The 12,802-nt window shown below is 61.0% G+C and overlaps 2 protein-coding genes across 6 annotated transcripts; both read right to left on the reverse strand.

The window, feature by feature from the left end:
• Positions 1 to 132: 132 nt before the first annotated feature.
• Positions 133 to 6,358, reverse strand: VSIG10L2 (V-set and immunoglobulin domain containing 10 like 2). 4 transcript variants are annotated; one of them, XM_038161258.1, is made up of 12 exons: positions 6,125 to 6,348; positions 5,696 to 6,049; positions 4,642 to 4,926; positions 3,821 to 4,096; positions 3,395 to 3,673; positions 2,848 to 3,108; positions 2,466 to 2,759; positions 2,072 to 2,374; positions 1,752 to 1,874; positions 1,644 to 1,668; positions 1,402 to 1,574; positions 133 to 1,325 (listed from the first exon to the last, which is right to left on the reverse strand). In XM_038161258.1, the coding sequence occupies exons 1-12, from the start codon at positions 6,195 to 6,197 to the stop codon at positions 1,252 to 1,254; spliced, it is 2,520 nt and encodes an 839-aa protein (XP_038017186.1). In that variant the 5' UTR covers positions 6,198 to 6,348; the 3' UTR covers positions 133 to 1,251. The 4 variants fall into 4 exon arrangements, 3 of the variants coding, with proteins under 3 accessions (XP_038017186.1, XP_038017184.1, XP_038017183.1); XM_038161256.1 differs by having other exon boundaries at positions 1,456 to 1,574; positions 5,696 to 6,354; XM_038161255.1 differs by having other exon boundaries at positions 5,696 to 6,351.
• A 735-nt stretch (positions 6,359 to 7,093) lies between these two features.
• DDX25 (DEAD-box helicase 25) lies at positions 7,094 to 12,741 on the reverse strand. Of its 2 annotated transcripts, XR_005259697.1 has the most exons (11): positions 12,675 to 12,741; positions 11,970 to 12,105; positions 11,793 to 11,885; positions 11,572 to 11,674; positions 10,844 to 10,958; positions 10,320 to 10,497; positions 9,433 to 9,670; positions 9,050 to 9,212; positions 8,732 to 8,920; positions 7,976 to 8,457; positions 7,094 to 7,579 (listed from the first exon to the last, which is right to left on the reverse strand). XR_005259697.1 is itself a non-coding variant. In XM_038161277.1 (10 exons), exons 2-10 carry the CDS (start codon positions 12,080 to 12,082, stop codon positions 7,515 to 7,517), a joined length of 1,257 nt encoding a protein of 418 aa, XP_038017205.1. In that variant the 5' UTR covers positions 12,083 to 12,105; positions 12,675 to 12,741; the 3' UTR covers positions 7,094 to 7,514. The 2 variants fall into 2 exon arrangements, 1 of the variants encoding a protein (XP_038017205.1); XM_038161277.1 differs by lacking the exon at positions 7,976 to 8,457.
• Positions 12,742 to 12,802: the final 61 nt, after the last annotated feature.

The following is a 12,802-nucleotide window of genomic DNA, read 5'->3' on the forward strand; positions in this document are numbered from 1 at the left end:
TGGGCACTGGCAAGATTGGGGCAGCCACAGCTTCTCTGGGTACCCTGTGCCAGGGCCTCACCACCCTCCCAGGGAAGAATTTATTCCAAATATCCCATATTGCATTATTTGTGGTTATATTTATTCTTTTGCTTTTTTTTTTTTGTTTGTTTGTTTTTTTTTTTTTTTTAGGGCTGTGCTAGAGCTCCCAGCTAGAGCTGCTTTATTCCAAAGTTCTTTGCACACCATGGACTTCACACCTGTAGGCTTGGGCTGCCACGTACCTCAGAGCCACCACAGATCTCCCTCCTCTCTTTTTGTTTATCTCATCCTCACTGCCTGGATGTTCCTTTTGCAGGACCTGCTGCAAGGCTTTCCCCTTTTCCAGCAGAGATTGGCCCACAAGTGGTTAGGATTTAACTGTGGCTGCTTCGTTTCCCCCAAACACTGAAACTTAACCATGGTTAAATTTGCTTAAATCTCGCCTGTATTGTGGGTGTATCAGATAAAGACGCTCTGTTTTCCAGAGAAGCTGTAATACGCCTTTGGAATGTTCTGTGTTTGGAAGTAATGGTTTTGCAGAGGGTTTGGGTAGGGTTTGTATTTCTGGGGGTGGTTTGATAAAAGGATTAATGCTGCTTTATGGCTGGTGTGGGGACTGATACTCTGTGAGCACTGATCAAGGTTGTTTTGTGTGGCTTGATACTTGCCAGTGGGTTATTATTAACCAAATTCAGGAGAAAATGGCCCAAGGTGCCCTTGTCTCCACAGACAGCAGAGGATGAGGACTCAGGAAAGCTGGGAACTGCCTGGCATTTTCCTTGGGCCCTGCTTCCCTTCGTGCTTGCACCAATGCAGGGAAAAACCATCTCCAATCACTGTTTTTAACCTCCTGTGGTTTGGCCTGAAACTGGGGGGTCTGGAGGTGAAGATGAGGCCCTTTCCCACAAAAAGCTTTGTGGCTGTTCTTGTACCACAGAAACCTCAGCACAGTCCCCAGGCAGCATCCCCAGTCAATGCCAGCCCTGGGGCTGAGAGCAGCGCTTCGGCCCTCGGGCTTTTTTCCTGCCATCGGTGAGAAACTATTTATTGTAGCCTAAATATTTATTTTAGCTCCAGCAGTAACTGCAGGCCCGGGGCTGAGCCGGAGGGGCTTTCGCCGGGTGCTGCGTTTGGAGCCAGCTGCCTCGCAGCCCGGGCACAGGTGGGTGCTGCCGTCCCGAGGTGCGGGAGAGAGGAGAACAGGGAAATAAGGAGCAAAAGCCGGGGTGGTCACGGTGTCGCTGTCACGGTGATGGTGACATTAACTGGGTCCTCGGTGGTGCCCGGTGCTGCCGAGAGCGGCTCTGCGAGGGGTGGAGGAGCCCGAGTGGGTGCTGGGGCAGCGGGGCAGGGGGCTCTGCCCTCAGCCCGTCCCGGTACCTGCTGCCGTGCCCGGGGCGGACGGGTCTCCCTGTGCTGGTGCTGCTTCGGCACCTGCTGCCGTGCCGGGGCCGCGCGAGTCTCTCTGAGCTTGCTCTGCTTCCTCCTCCCCGCCTGCGGCGGCTTCAGCATCCTCCGCTGTGCCCACGGGCTCCTGGGCGCCAGGAGCGGCCCTGCGGGGACACGGGGGCTCGCTGGTGCCCGGGCACAGGAGCGGTGGGCACGGGGGTTTGGGCACTCACGTGCGGAACAGCAGGTCGTGCAGCCCTGGGGAGACAGAAGGGGGTGAGGCGAGGGGGTCAGGGGTCGGGCTGTGGCCCCCGAGGAGCCCCCGCGGCCCCGGCACTCACGGGGGAGGGTCTCCCTGCGGCGGGCGATGCAGCGCACGGCCAGCAGCGACGCTGCGGTGGCCACCAGCATCCCTGCCACCGCCGCCCCCGTCACCGCCGGGTACGCCTCGAAGGGAGGCTCGGCTGGAAGAGAGCAGAGGGAACATGGCAGGCAGCAGGGACGGGCAGAGCCCAGAAAGGCCCGGGAAGGTGCGAGCCTGTGCCCGAAACCTGCTGGCGGCTGCTGACACTCGGCTCCTCGGCTCCACCAGGATGGAAACGCTGCCCTTCTCCACTCAACCCTCGCTCTGCCCCCGCGGAGCAGCCCCTGCCCACTTCACCTGGCGTCTGCACCTCGGAGGGGTGCCCGGCCGTGCGGTGGTTGACGGCCAGGACGCGGAAAGCATAGAGCACCGCGGGGTCCAGCCCCCCCAGGCGCCGGTCGCGGGAGTGCGGCTCGATGTCGCCGGCGGCTGTTTCCCAGGGGCTGGGGGTCTCCCGGAGGGGCTTCTTGGTTTGGCGCCGCTGCACCACGAAGCCGGTGAGGTTGCCGGCGCCCTGCGTCCGCCACTCCAGCCGCACCTCGGTGCGCGCCCGCGTGTACCGCAGCTTACTGATGGTGACGTTGGGCGGGGCTGGGTACCCTGCGGCGAGATGGCACCCGGCAGGCGGGGCTGGATGCCCCCAGCCCACCCTTGATGCCCCCAGCCCACCCTTGCCCTTCCCAGGACTCACGGTCCACGCGGAGGCGGACGGGGAGGCTGGCGGTGCCCACGGCATTGGTGGCGGTGCAGCGGTAGATCCCGCTGTCCCCCGGCCACTCGGCGTCCCGGACGGTGAGGTTGACCCACGCTTCTCCCTGCTCCAGCTGGTACTTGGCCAGCCCCGGTGTCACCTCCCGCTCCTTTGGGTCGTACCACGCCACCGTGGCACCGAGACCGGCACCGCTGCCCCGTTGCCGGCACGCCAGCTGCGCCTCGCCGCCCTCCAGCACCGCCACTTCGCTCTCCGCCTGCAGCTCGGGGACCTCTGCTCGGCGAGGAGAGGGGACACTATCGGCCGGGACGTGCCACCCCGCCGCGGCACGCTGCGGGCGCTGGGGACGGCTCCGGCTTACCCAGCCGCAGGCGGCACTCGGCGGCAGCGGCCCGCAGCGGGTGCGCGGCCTCGCAGACGAACTCCCGGCCGCCCAGGCTGCCGTCGGTGCTCAGCACCAGCACGGCGCTGGAGGGCGCGGGGTCGCCCAAGGTCCTGCCCGCGCTGTCCCGCCAGCGCAGGGTGACGAGCGGCGCGCCCCCGTCCCAGCGGCACCGCAGCATCACGTACTCGTCACCCTTGGTGGCCGCCGCCGCGCAGGCGGGGCTGCCGGACGGGAGCCCTGCGGGACGGAGCGGTGTCGGAGCGGGGCGCTGCCACGCTGTGCCGAAGCACCCCCCAAAAGGACACACACAGCCCCCAGGGTGAGGGGGTTCGGCAATCCCGGCCGTGCCACAGCGTCCCCGTTTTGGAGCGAGCTGGAGGCGCTGAAGGTCCCCGGAAAGGCAGCAGCACTCCGGAGCGCCCGTCCCATGGTTTGGCCACGGCAGCGGGGCATCGCGGCGCTGCCGTGACACCAGGGCGTCACAAAGGGGGGTTGGGGGGCAGATGGGCCCGCTGTCACTCACACAGGGTGGTCCCACATGCAGCCCCCAGGGGCAGCGCGGGGTGGGAGGCCAGGCAGGAGAAGGAGCTGCCGTTCCTGGTGTCTGCCCCTGACTGGATCCTGGTGGCCATGGAAAAACTGCTCCCTGTCAACCCCTCTTCATCCTCCTCTTCCTCCTCCTGGGGGCCCACCCAGCGCAGCCGGGCCAGGGGGAAGCCCCCCGGCCAGCGGCACCGCAGGGCCACATCCCGCTGATCATCGGAGGCCAGGGCAGAGCAGCTGGGGCTCCCTGCTGGTGGATCTGCAGGAGACCATCGGCACCGGGGGAGAGCTTGGGTTCCCCCCAGCCCCACCTCAGACTGCCCCTCCCACCCACATCCTCACCAGGGAGCCGCGCTGGTCCGTCTCACCCTGCGGGGACCTACGGCCCCCCCACGGGGTCACTTACAGTAGACAGTGAGGACGATGGTGGCCTGGGTGCGGGTCTGCAGGTGGCTGTTCTCGGCCAGGCAGGTGTACGTGCCCGCCTGGGCACGGGCGATGGCAGTGATGACGTAGGTCTGGCCGATGTGCACCTGGGAGCCGTTGTGCAGCCAGACGTAGCGGCTGGGGGGGTTGGAGGGAGCCAGGCAGCTCAGCACCACGTCCTCCCGCTCGCCTGCCGAGAAGCCCCCCTGTTCGGGGGAGAAGGGCTCCACACGGATGGCCGGCTCATCAGGGCCATCTGCGGGGACACGGGGCCCTTTAGGCAGGGACAGCCCCACAGAGGGGACACGGCCCTCCCTGGGGCTTCCTCCCACTGATGGGAAGCAGGGCAGCAAAGATCCCTTAGAAAGGGTGCACCATGAGGGCTGTGAGCACACCATGGCATGCAGAGGCCACGGATGCATCGTGGTGACAGCGCCCATGGTGGCCACTGTGGCTAGAGAGGCATTGTGCCGGTGGGGTGTATGATGGCCCTGAATACATCAAAGCAACAACAAGCCATACCATGGTGGCCATAGACACACAGTGGTGGCCACGGAGGCAGCACGGTGGCAGGATACATGATGTCCATGGATGTTCCATGACAGCTATGGACATACCATGGTGGCAAGGTGCTCAGTGGCCATGGACAAACCACGGAGCATTGTGGTGGCCACAGACACACCATGGATGCCACTAGCCCTGAAGATGCCGTGGATGGCATCTTCACTAGACCTGAAGATGCACCCCCCCTCAGCTGGTGGCTGAGGGCCCCCCGAGGTGGGTGGCACGCAGGGCACTCACAGACGATGTCCAGGTAGACGGGGTCGCTGGTGCGGTTGTTGACCTCGTTGCGCACGGTGCAGATGTACCAGCCCGTGTGGCTGCGGTTGGCAGGTGTCAGCTGCAGCTCTGCCCTGGAGCCCCCCAGCCCCGCAGGGGTCACTGAGGGACCCCCTCGGGGCTCCTGGTGCTGCCAGGAGAAGCTCAGCGGCTCTGTCCCCTCCCGCACGGTGCACGTCAGGGCCACCGCTGCCCCCTCCGCTGCCGCCGCCGCCGTCGGCCGCACGAAGGGCTTGGAGACAGGCACTGGGGGCACCGAGTGTGAGCGGCCCCCACGGACATCAGAACGCCCCGGGGCCCGCCCGTCCCCCACCCAGACGGATTGTGTGGCCAGTGAAGTGCCACAGCAGCCAGTAGACGGCTAGTGAGGACACCTGCAGGCTAGCGAGGGGTGCCCTGGCTGTGGGCATGGGTACTAGCTGGGGCAGCTACCAGGACCCGTTTGGGGTGGCGGGATGCTTGGGTAGCCAGGGCAAGGAAAGGAGGGTGGCTTAGTGGGCTGCTACGTTGGCTCGCAGGGGGCTACACTGATTGGAGCCAAAGGAGGTTTGCTGGCGGATGGTGACCTGCGCTGGCTAGCGGAGCTCTGGGTTGGCTGGTGAGTGCTATGTTGGCTTGCGTTGAGCTGCCTTGGCTGATGGGATGCTGTATTGGCTAGCAGTGTGTTATGTTGGCTATAGGATGCTTTGCTGGCTAGTGGCAGACTACATTGGCAAGTAGGGTACTCTGCTAACTAGTGGGGTGCTCGGTTGGTGAATGGGATACTACAGTTGCTAGTGAGCCACCGTGTTGGCTAGTGGGACTCTGCATTGGCTAGTGGGGCACTTTGCTGGCTTGTGCTACGCTTTATTGACTTGTGGAGCCCTTGGTTGGCTAGGGGGGTGTTTTGTTGGCCGGTGGATGGCTCTGTTGGCTACTGGGCAAGGGGCTGCTCTTGACCACGACCTAGGAGAGTGCGATGCTGTTCGCTGCTGGCCAGCAGGTCCCCCCAGGTTGGCCAGAGCCAGGGACTTACCCAGGACACGCAGGAGGACGGCGGCATAGCCCACGCGGAGCCGGCCCCGCTCTGGGAAGAGCCCCTGGCAGAGGAAGCGGCCCTGGGCGGCCACCCGCAGCTCCCGCAGCTCCAGCGTCCCGTTGCGCAGCGTCACCCGGCCCAGCGTCCCCGTGCCGGGGGCCACGGCCACCTCCCTGCCCGAGCCCACGGCCACCGCCCGCGGGAGCCCCTCTCCCTGCGGCGTGAAGCTCCAGAAGACCACGGCCGGCGGGGCCGCCAGCGGCGGCCCGCAGCTCAGCTCCACCGCCCGGCCTCGCACGCCCGTCGCCCGCCATTCCTCGTAGGCCGCCTCGCCGGCCGCCAGCGGCTGCCCTGCCCGGGACAGCGCGTCCCTCAGGCCTCTGCTCGCCCCCCACCCGGGAACCGCGGGCACGGCTCGGTGCTCACCCCCCGCCAGCGCCGGCAGCAGCACCAGGATCCAGAGCCCCCTCCAAGGCGGCGGTGCCCGGCCACGCTCCATGGCTCCATGTCCGGCACCGGCACGCCGAAGCAGGGCTGCGCTCTCCGGCACGACCTGCTCTCCGGTTACCCCCGGGTAATTAAGCCCAGCCCTGATTAACTGTTAATTATTTATCAACCTGCCAGCACGGGGGAACCTGACGCCACTGCCACCTGGGCCCCTGCAATCTCAGGGCTGAGGAGCGGCGCACTAGCGTGCGGGAATGGCAGCACCTTTGCATTGCCCCCACGTGAATTTAATCCCTGAGCGTTCCCTCCTCCACACACAGTATTTTTTTGGCTAAAGGAGGGGAAAATGAACTGCCACTCCCCTGTGATCAAAGCTGGGGGGTTTGGAGCTGGGGAAGCCAGGCAAGGAGCAAGGTTTGATATTTCATCTCCCACTGTCTGCAACGCCCCGGACCATCAAACATTCATAGGGGCGGCTGTGCCGTAACGCAACGCCGAGGGGCTGGAGCAAGCCAGGGGGGATTTGGGGGTGCACATGGTGAGGGGGATCAGGAACATTCAGCAAAGCCTGGAAAACTACCTTCCATCTCCCATCTCCCTCACTGATCCTTAAATTAGAATTACCAAAATCACACTGTTAATACCAAATGTGTGTGCTCTCCACAAAGAGGCTTGAAATGCCCCAGAGGGTTAAAGCTGGCAGCAAGGAACTGCAAAGACAGGGCTAGGCCCCCTCCTGCTGCCACACACCTCTGGCTGCACTCTCATCACCTTTTGGTCACTTTTTGGGCCCATTCAGGTTGGGTTTGGATAAGAAATCTGGATGAGGAGAGCAGGGCACAGTAGCCAACCCGATAAATGTCACCACTGTCAATATTGACCTAATCAAACCTCACCTGCAAGGGTTGATGTATTTCAGAGAATTCTGGTAAAGAAGGAACCGTCCTGGTGATTACAAACCATTTCATTTATTAAAGATTAACAAAGGCACAAACACAGCCCAGTCCCTGAGTCCAGCTTCTGTCCCCACACTGCTGGGACCCCGAACATTTGGGTTTCAGACCCCTGGGATCCAACCTCTCTCCCTCACTGATGGGATCCTTAACACCTGGATTTTAGACCCCCGGGGGTCCAACCTCTCTCCTGCACTGCCAGGACCCTGAACACTTCGATTTTGCCCTGGGATCTGGGATGGCAGCAGTGGATTCCTGCTGCCATCTAGCGAGACAAGGTTCGCTCCAGCCTCCCCTCAGGCAACACAACAAAACTCAACAGCTTCAGGATACAAGAGAACCGGGAAGTCTTCCCCTGAAACTTTTCCTCCTGTTTAGAACTACAACTTGGATTTGGGAGAACGAATCCCTGCTCCTCACTCAGCTGCAAGCTTCTCCAGCTCGTCCATGTCGTATGGATCCAGCTGCTTGATCGTGGTCTCTGTAGGAAGGAAAGAGCAATTGTTGGGATGTGAGTGCAGAGCTTGTTCCCCTGAGCGCTGTCCGTGCCACCTGAGTGCCCCACGCCAGCTGGGAAGCTCCTGGAGTGCTCCCTGCAGCACTTCCCCCTGCAGGGAAATCAGCTGGGAGGAAGTGCAGGGGAAGTGGGGTGAGCAGGGGAATCAGCTGGGACAAATCTGGAGGTGAAATGGATCAGGGCAGCAGGCAGCAAGCGCCAGCAGCAGCCCAACAGCAGCAGCACAGAGCTCAGCCTCTGATGTGCCCACGCTCCCTGTGCCCACCTCCACAGCCACGCAGGACAGGAGGGACTGTACCCTCCAACAGCAACCTCACAACATGAAAAGCACAAGTTAGAGCGCTGGGGGTTCATCCTCACACTGGCTCCTTCTGCCCATGGCTGTGGTTGGGCTCATCCACATGCCAGCTGTTCCAGCTGCTCACTGCTTCTACTCCACGGCAACAATCTTTGCCAGAATGTCTTCTCTGTCTGGTGTCTGCCTCAGGGTCACTCCAGGTTCCAAGGACAGGTGGATATTTGAAGGAACCAAGAGGGCTGAATGGCTCTGAGGCTGGAGTTGTGGAAGGGACACAGTTTCCTGCCCATCAGAAGGCTCCTATAACCTTCTTTCCTCTAAAAATCACAGGGAAAACAGGCACTGGGATTCAAAAAACCATCAGTGCAGCCCTGGCATCTGGCAAATCCCATGAAAATCCTCTTGATGTTAGCAAGTGACAATCAATTTCCACTCAGGAAAGATTTCCACAGCTGCCACCTCCTCTCCCACAGCCAGGGCTGACCTGAGCTGGGGCACCAGGTCCCCTGGGACAAGCACTTGCAAGGAAAGGCAGAAAAAATGCCTGAAAGAGGGAAAGAAAGAAGGTGCTGAGGCATCCTTGGTACTGGTAACATCCCTTGCAAGTTGCACACAACCTCCAGGGCTGCTTCTTGGGAAATTTGCTTGCTGGGGAGCAAAAATCACCCTAAAGGCTGTTTCTGTTACCCATTCCCAGTGAGATGAGCCCCGGGGAGAGGAGCAGCCCAACAGGGACTATCTGCCAACAGGAAATGAGCTGGAGGGGAGCAGAGTCCCAGCCCTGCCTCTCGGAGCGGCGGATCCACGCGGATACTCACGGAAATACTCCTCTATCTTGTGCACGAGCTGCACGGTCTCCCTCTGCACCACGCTGAAGGCGATGCCGCGGTGCCCGAAGCGTCCCGCCCTCCCGATGCGGTGCAGGTAGGTCTCAAAATCCGGCTCGCCGTCCTGATCCATGGGGAGGCCGAAGTTCACCACCGTGGTGACCTGCTGCACATCGATGCCTGGAAGAGAGGGAAAGGATCCTCTTGGGATACCTCGTCCCACAGGAGCTGCTGCTCAAGCCCACGTGGAAGAACAGCAGGCCTGGTGCATTTCGGGCCATCAGAGGGGCGCTGGGTTTGCCAGGATACCTCTGGCACAGACGTTGGTGGCGATGAGGACCTTCTCCTTGCCCTCACGGAAGCGCTGGATGACGATGGCCCTCTGCACCACCGTCAGCTCTGCTGTCAGGATGGCCACTTGGTGCCCGTCCCGGCTCATCTTCCCCGACAGCCAGTCTGCCAGCCTCCGGGTCTGCACACACGGGGAGCGCCTGAGGCCAACAGTTCCCTCCCCAGAGTCCCCTGCCCCTTTTGAGGGAGCTCATGGCGGTTTTCGACACTCCCCTGGGGTCTGCTCCTTTGTTTTGGGGGTCTTGGGAGGAGCCCACTATGCCCACACTGTAAAATGACCCATTCCTGCTGTTCCCAAAGGGAGAGGGGCAGTGCAGGGCTCTCCCAGGCAGGCCCCTTACCTGGCAGAAGATCATGACCTGACCGATGGTGAAGCTGCCATAGAGGTTGCAGAGGGCCCTGTACTGCTCGTCCGAGCTCTGGCACACCATGAAGTACTGCCTGATGTTGCTCAGGGTGAGCTCCTCCTCACGCAGCTTGATCACGATGGGGTCGGGGATGATCCGCTCCGCAAAGGCCCGCACGGGCTCCTTGTAAGTGGCTGAGAAGAGCAGCACTTGGCAGCTCTTGGGAAGAGCCCTGGGGCAGGGAAAAAGCTCTGTCAGCCCCGAGAGCAGCTGCTGCTGCCCAGGAGAAGGACAGAAACCCTAATTTAAACTGATTTTGTCTTGCCTTCAATGGAAAGGGAAGCAAAGATGGCTGACAAGAAAGATGCAGAGGGACTTTTTACAAGAGTCTATAGTGACAAGAATAGGGGGGAATGGCTTCACACTGAAAGAAAACAGGTTTAGACATTAGGAGGAAGTTCTTCCCTGGGGGGATGGTGAGGCTCTGGCACAGGTTGTCCAGAGCAGCTGTGGCTGCCCCATCCCTGGAAGTATTCAGGGCCAAGCTGGATGGAGCTCTGAGCAACCTGCTCTAAGGGAAGGTGTCCCTGCCAATGGGAAAGGGTGGGAACAAGATGGGCTTTAAGGTCCCTTCCAATTGAGGAAATTCTATGGTTCTGTGAGTCAATCCAAGGCCTGTAATAGCTCAAAGGAAAGCTAAACGAGGTGAAGTGCCTTCCTGTGTGTCCAGTGCACGCAGTTGTACAGAAAGACAGCCCTGTGGACAAGCCTCTTTGGCACCATGGGCACACTCTCACAGCCCTTTGGTGACAGATTCCTTTAAAGCTACAGAAGAGAAGGGAAAGCAGGGAATCGGGACAGCAGCTCTCAGCAATCCCCACCTGTGGATGCGGATGCTCTGACAGGAGAGGCCCTGCGTGTCGATCATGATGTCGGCCTCATCCAGCACGAACAAGGAGATCTTTGTCAGGTCCAGGACGCGTTGTTTGAAGCACCAGTCCAGCGTGGTGCCTGGTGTTCCAATGATGATCTGCTCCTCCAGCACTGTGCCCTTCAGAACTGCAAGGGGGCAAAAGGCATTTGGTCGCCTCCAGACACGGAGCTCTCTGCTGCTCTGTGTTTTCCCTTGGCTTGCTCAGACTCTGGCTGCTCAGTGATGCCTTCAAGGGGTCATCATGACACTTCCCTGCAGCCCTGGGACATGGGAACCACTCCCGTATGGGAAAAGGGAGTCTGCAAGCAGCCAGTGATGATGGAAAAGCCTCCTCAGCAGGAGAGGGGCACAGACAATTGCCCTTCATGGATGTCTGGGCAGTCCCTGGTAGCTGCAGGCTCAAAGAGAGGATCCCTGTGCTCCCTTCCTGTTCCTGCAGCAGTGCTGGGAGCTGGGCTGGGCTGGACTCACCTCGGTTTCCCCGGACAGCGTAGTTCACCTTGATGTCAGTGCAGAACTTGCCGATGGTGCGCACCACCTGCCCGATCTGCAGAGCCAGCTCGTAGGTGGGAGCCAGGCAGAGGCACTGCCAGGAGAGCAGAGGAAGGAGCTGTCAGGCCGGGATGGGGCACACGGGGCAGGGACAGCAAGAGGAGAGCAGGAGCATCCCACAGCACTGAGGCACAGGAGGATGGGGAAGCACGGCATGCCTGGAGGCTCAGGAGCGGGGCTGTGTTCCCAGCTCCAGCCAAGGGGGCAGAAAGAAGCTGCTGCTGCTCTTCTTGAGGAGGAAATGCATCTCTCAAGCGTGGTGCAGCTTGCTCCTGTGCCCTAGTTCATGCACACTGCCCATACATACAAAAGGAGATCTTACATGGCTGGAAACAGCTGGCAAAGCTGGTTCTGTACCCAGAAAGGGAACTGGAAGTATGTGATCACCAGAAACCAGCAGTGTCTGCAGCTGCTCCTCAAAACCTAAATCCCAGGATAACTGAAACCTGGATTGATCCACTCTGGCAATCCTGAGGTGGACACCGTGCTTTTGGTCCTACCTGCCACTGGGCCCTGGTGGTTTATCATCCCATTCCAGTGGGTACAGTCACACAGGAGCAGGGACAAAGCCCAGAGCTCTGCCCCTGGCAGTTTCCTGGGCGCTCGGGCCAACCCCTCCTGCAGCAGCTCTCCCTGTCCTGCATTACCTGCGGATATTTCTCGCTGGCACTGGCTCTGCTCAACATGGCCAAGACAAAAGCTGCTGTTTTCCCTGTCCCTGACTGGCTCTGGGCAATCAGATTTTGGGGCCTGCAAGGCAAAAGCAGCTTAGTGCAATGCAGGGGTCGGGGCGTTCCTGCTTGGCACCACAGGGCTGGGATGCGGCGAGGAGCCGGGGCCCAGCCGCCCCAGCCGTGTTCCTACTCACGGGTATGCCAGCATGAGTGGCAGAGCCTGCTCCTGGATTTTGGATGGTCTGTTGAAGCCCATCATATAAACCCCCTGCAAGAGCTCCTTCTTCCTGTGGAAACAAAGCATCCAAGTGCCCGTGTGAAGGAGGCTGGTGCTCTGGAACATGGTGGGGCCGGGGGCTGTGGCAACTCACAGGGGCAGCTCCTCGAAGGTCTTGATAGAGAAGAGTGGGGAGCTGGGGTCCCGCTGCAGGATCTCCACGTGCTGCTGGGACTCCACCAGGGACGTGTGGATCAACTTGTTCATCAGTGACAGCTCAGCCAGCGGCACTGGGAAAAGCAGCAACTCCGTAAATAAACACACGGGATCACAGAATCATTAGGGTTGGGGGGGATCTCTGGAAATCATCCAGTCCAAACCCCCGGCCAAGGCAGGGTCAACTGGAGCAGGTGACACAGGAACGTGTTCCTGTAGGTCTGGAATGTCTCTAAGGAGGGAGAATCCAGGACCTCCCTGGGCAGCCTGTCCCAGCGCTCTGCCACTCTCCATGTCAAGAAGTTCTTCCTCATGCTGAGGTGGAACTTCTTGTGTTTTAGTTTACAACAAAGGGCTTGTAACGAGCATCCTCTTCTCTCCCCAGAGGATTTCTTATTGTTCTGCGGGTTCATTAGAAACACCGCAGGCAACACCCATTATTCCAGATTTACTATCACCACGCTCATAAACGAGCACCTGAGCACAGTGCACGGAGCCCTTCCCTCCTCTGGAAGGAAAACACCCTGTTGATTAAATTACGGCTGGGTATCGTGGGCCGCCCCTCCTCGGGACGCCGCGGGGGTGGCTCCGGCTCGGCTCGGCTCGGAGCGCGGGCTGACACCGAGCTCCCCTCCGCACCCACCTCTCTCCTCGTCGTCCGGCTCGGCGCGGAGCGCGGGCGGCGCGGGGAGCAGGCCGAGCCCGCGGGCGGCGCCGCGGCCGGGCCGCTCGGGGCAGCGCAGCCCGGGCCAGCGGGAGGCCGGGCGGCGC

Source organism: Motacilla alba, chromosome 24, assembly GCF_015832195.1.
Source record: "Motacilla alba alba isolate MOTALB_02 chromosome 24, Motacilla_alba_V1.0_pri, whole genome shotgun sequence".
Taxonomy (NCBI): Eukaryota; Metazoa; Chordata; class Aves; order Passeriformes; family Motacillidae; genus Motacilla; species Motacilla alba.

Coding starts and splice junctions, on each gene's coding strand:
- VSIG10L2 (XM_038161255.1), bottom strand. CDS start 6,197: ATGGAGCGTGGCCGGGCACCGCCGCCTTGGAGGGGGCTCTGGATCCTG. Junction 2,375..2,465: donor CGTCCGCCTCCGCGTGGACC/GTGAGTCCTGGG, acceptor ATCTCGCCGCAG/GGTACCCAGCCCCGCCCAAC. Junction 1,326..1,401: donor CGCCCCGGGCACGGCAGCAG/GTACCGGGACGG, acceptor CACCCCTCGCAG/AGCCGCTCTCGGCAGCACCG.
- DDX25 (XM_038161277.1), bottom strand. CDS start 12,082: ATGAACAAGTTGATCCACACGTCCCTGGTGGAGTCCCAGCAGCACGTG. Junction 9,213..9,432: donor AGGTCATGATCTTCTGCCAG/GTAAGGGGCCTG, acceptor CCGTGTGTGCAG/ACCCGGAGGCTGGCAGACTG. Junction 7,580..8,731: donor CAAGATAGAGGAGTATTTCC/GTGAGTATCCGC, acceptor TCCTTCCTACAG/AGACCACGATCAAGCAGCTG.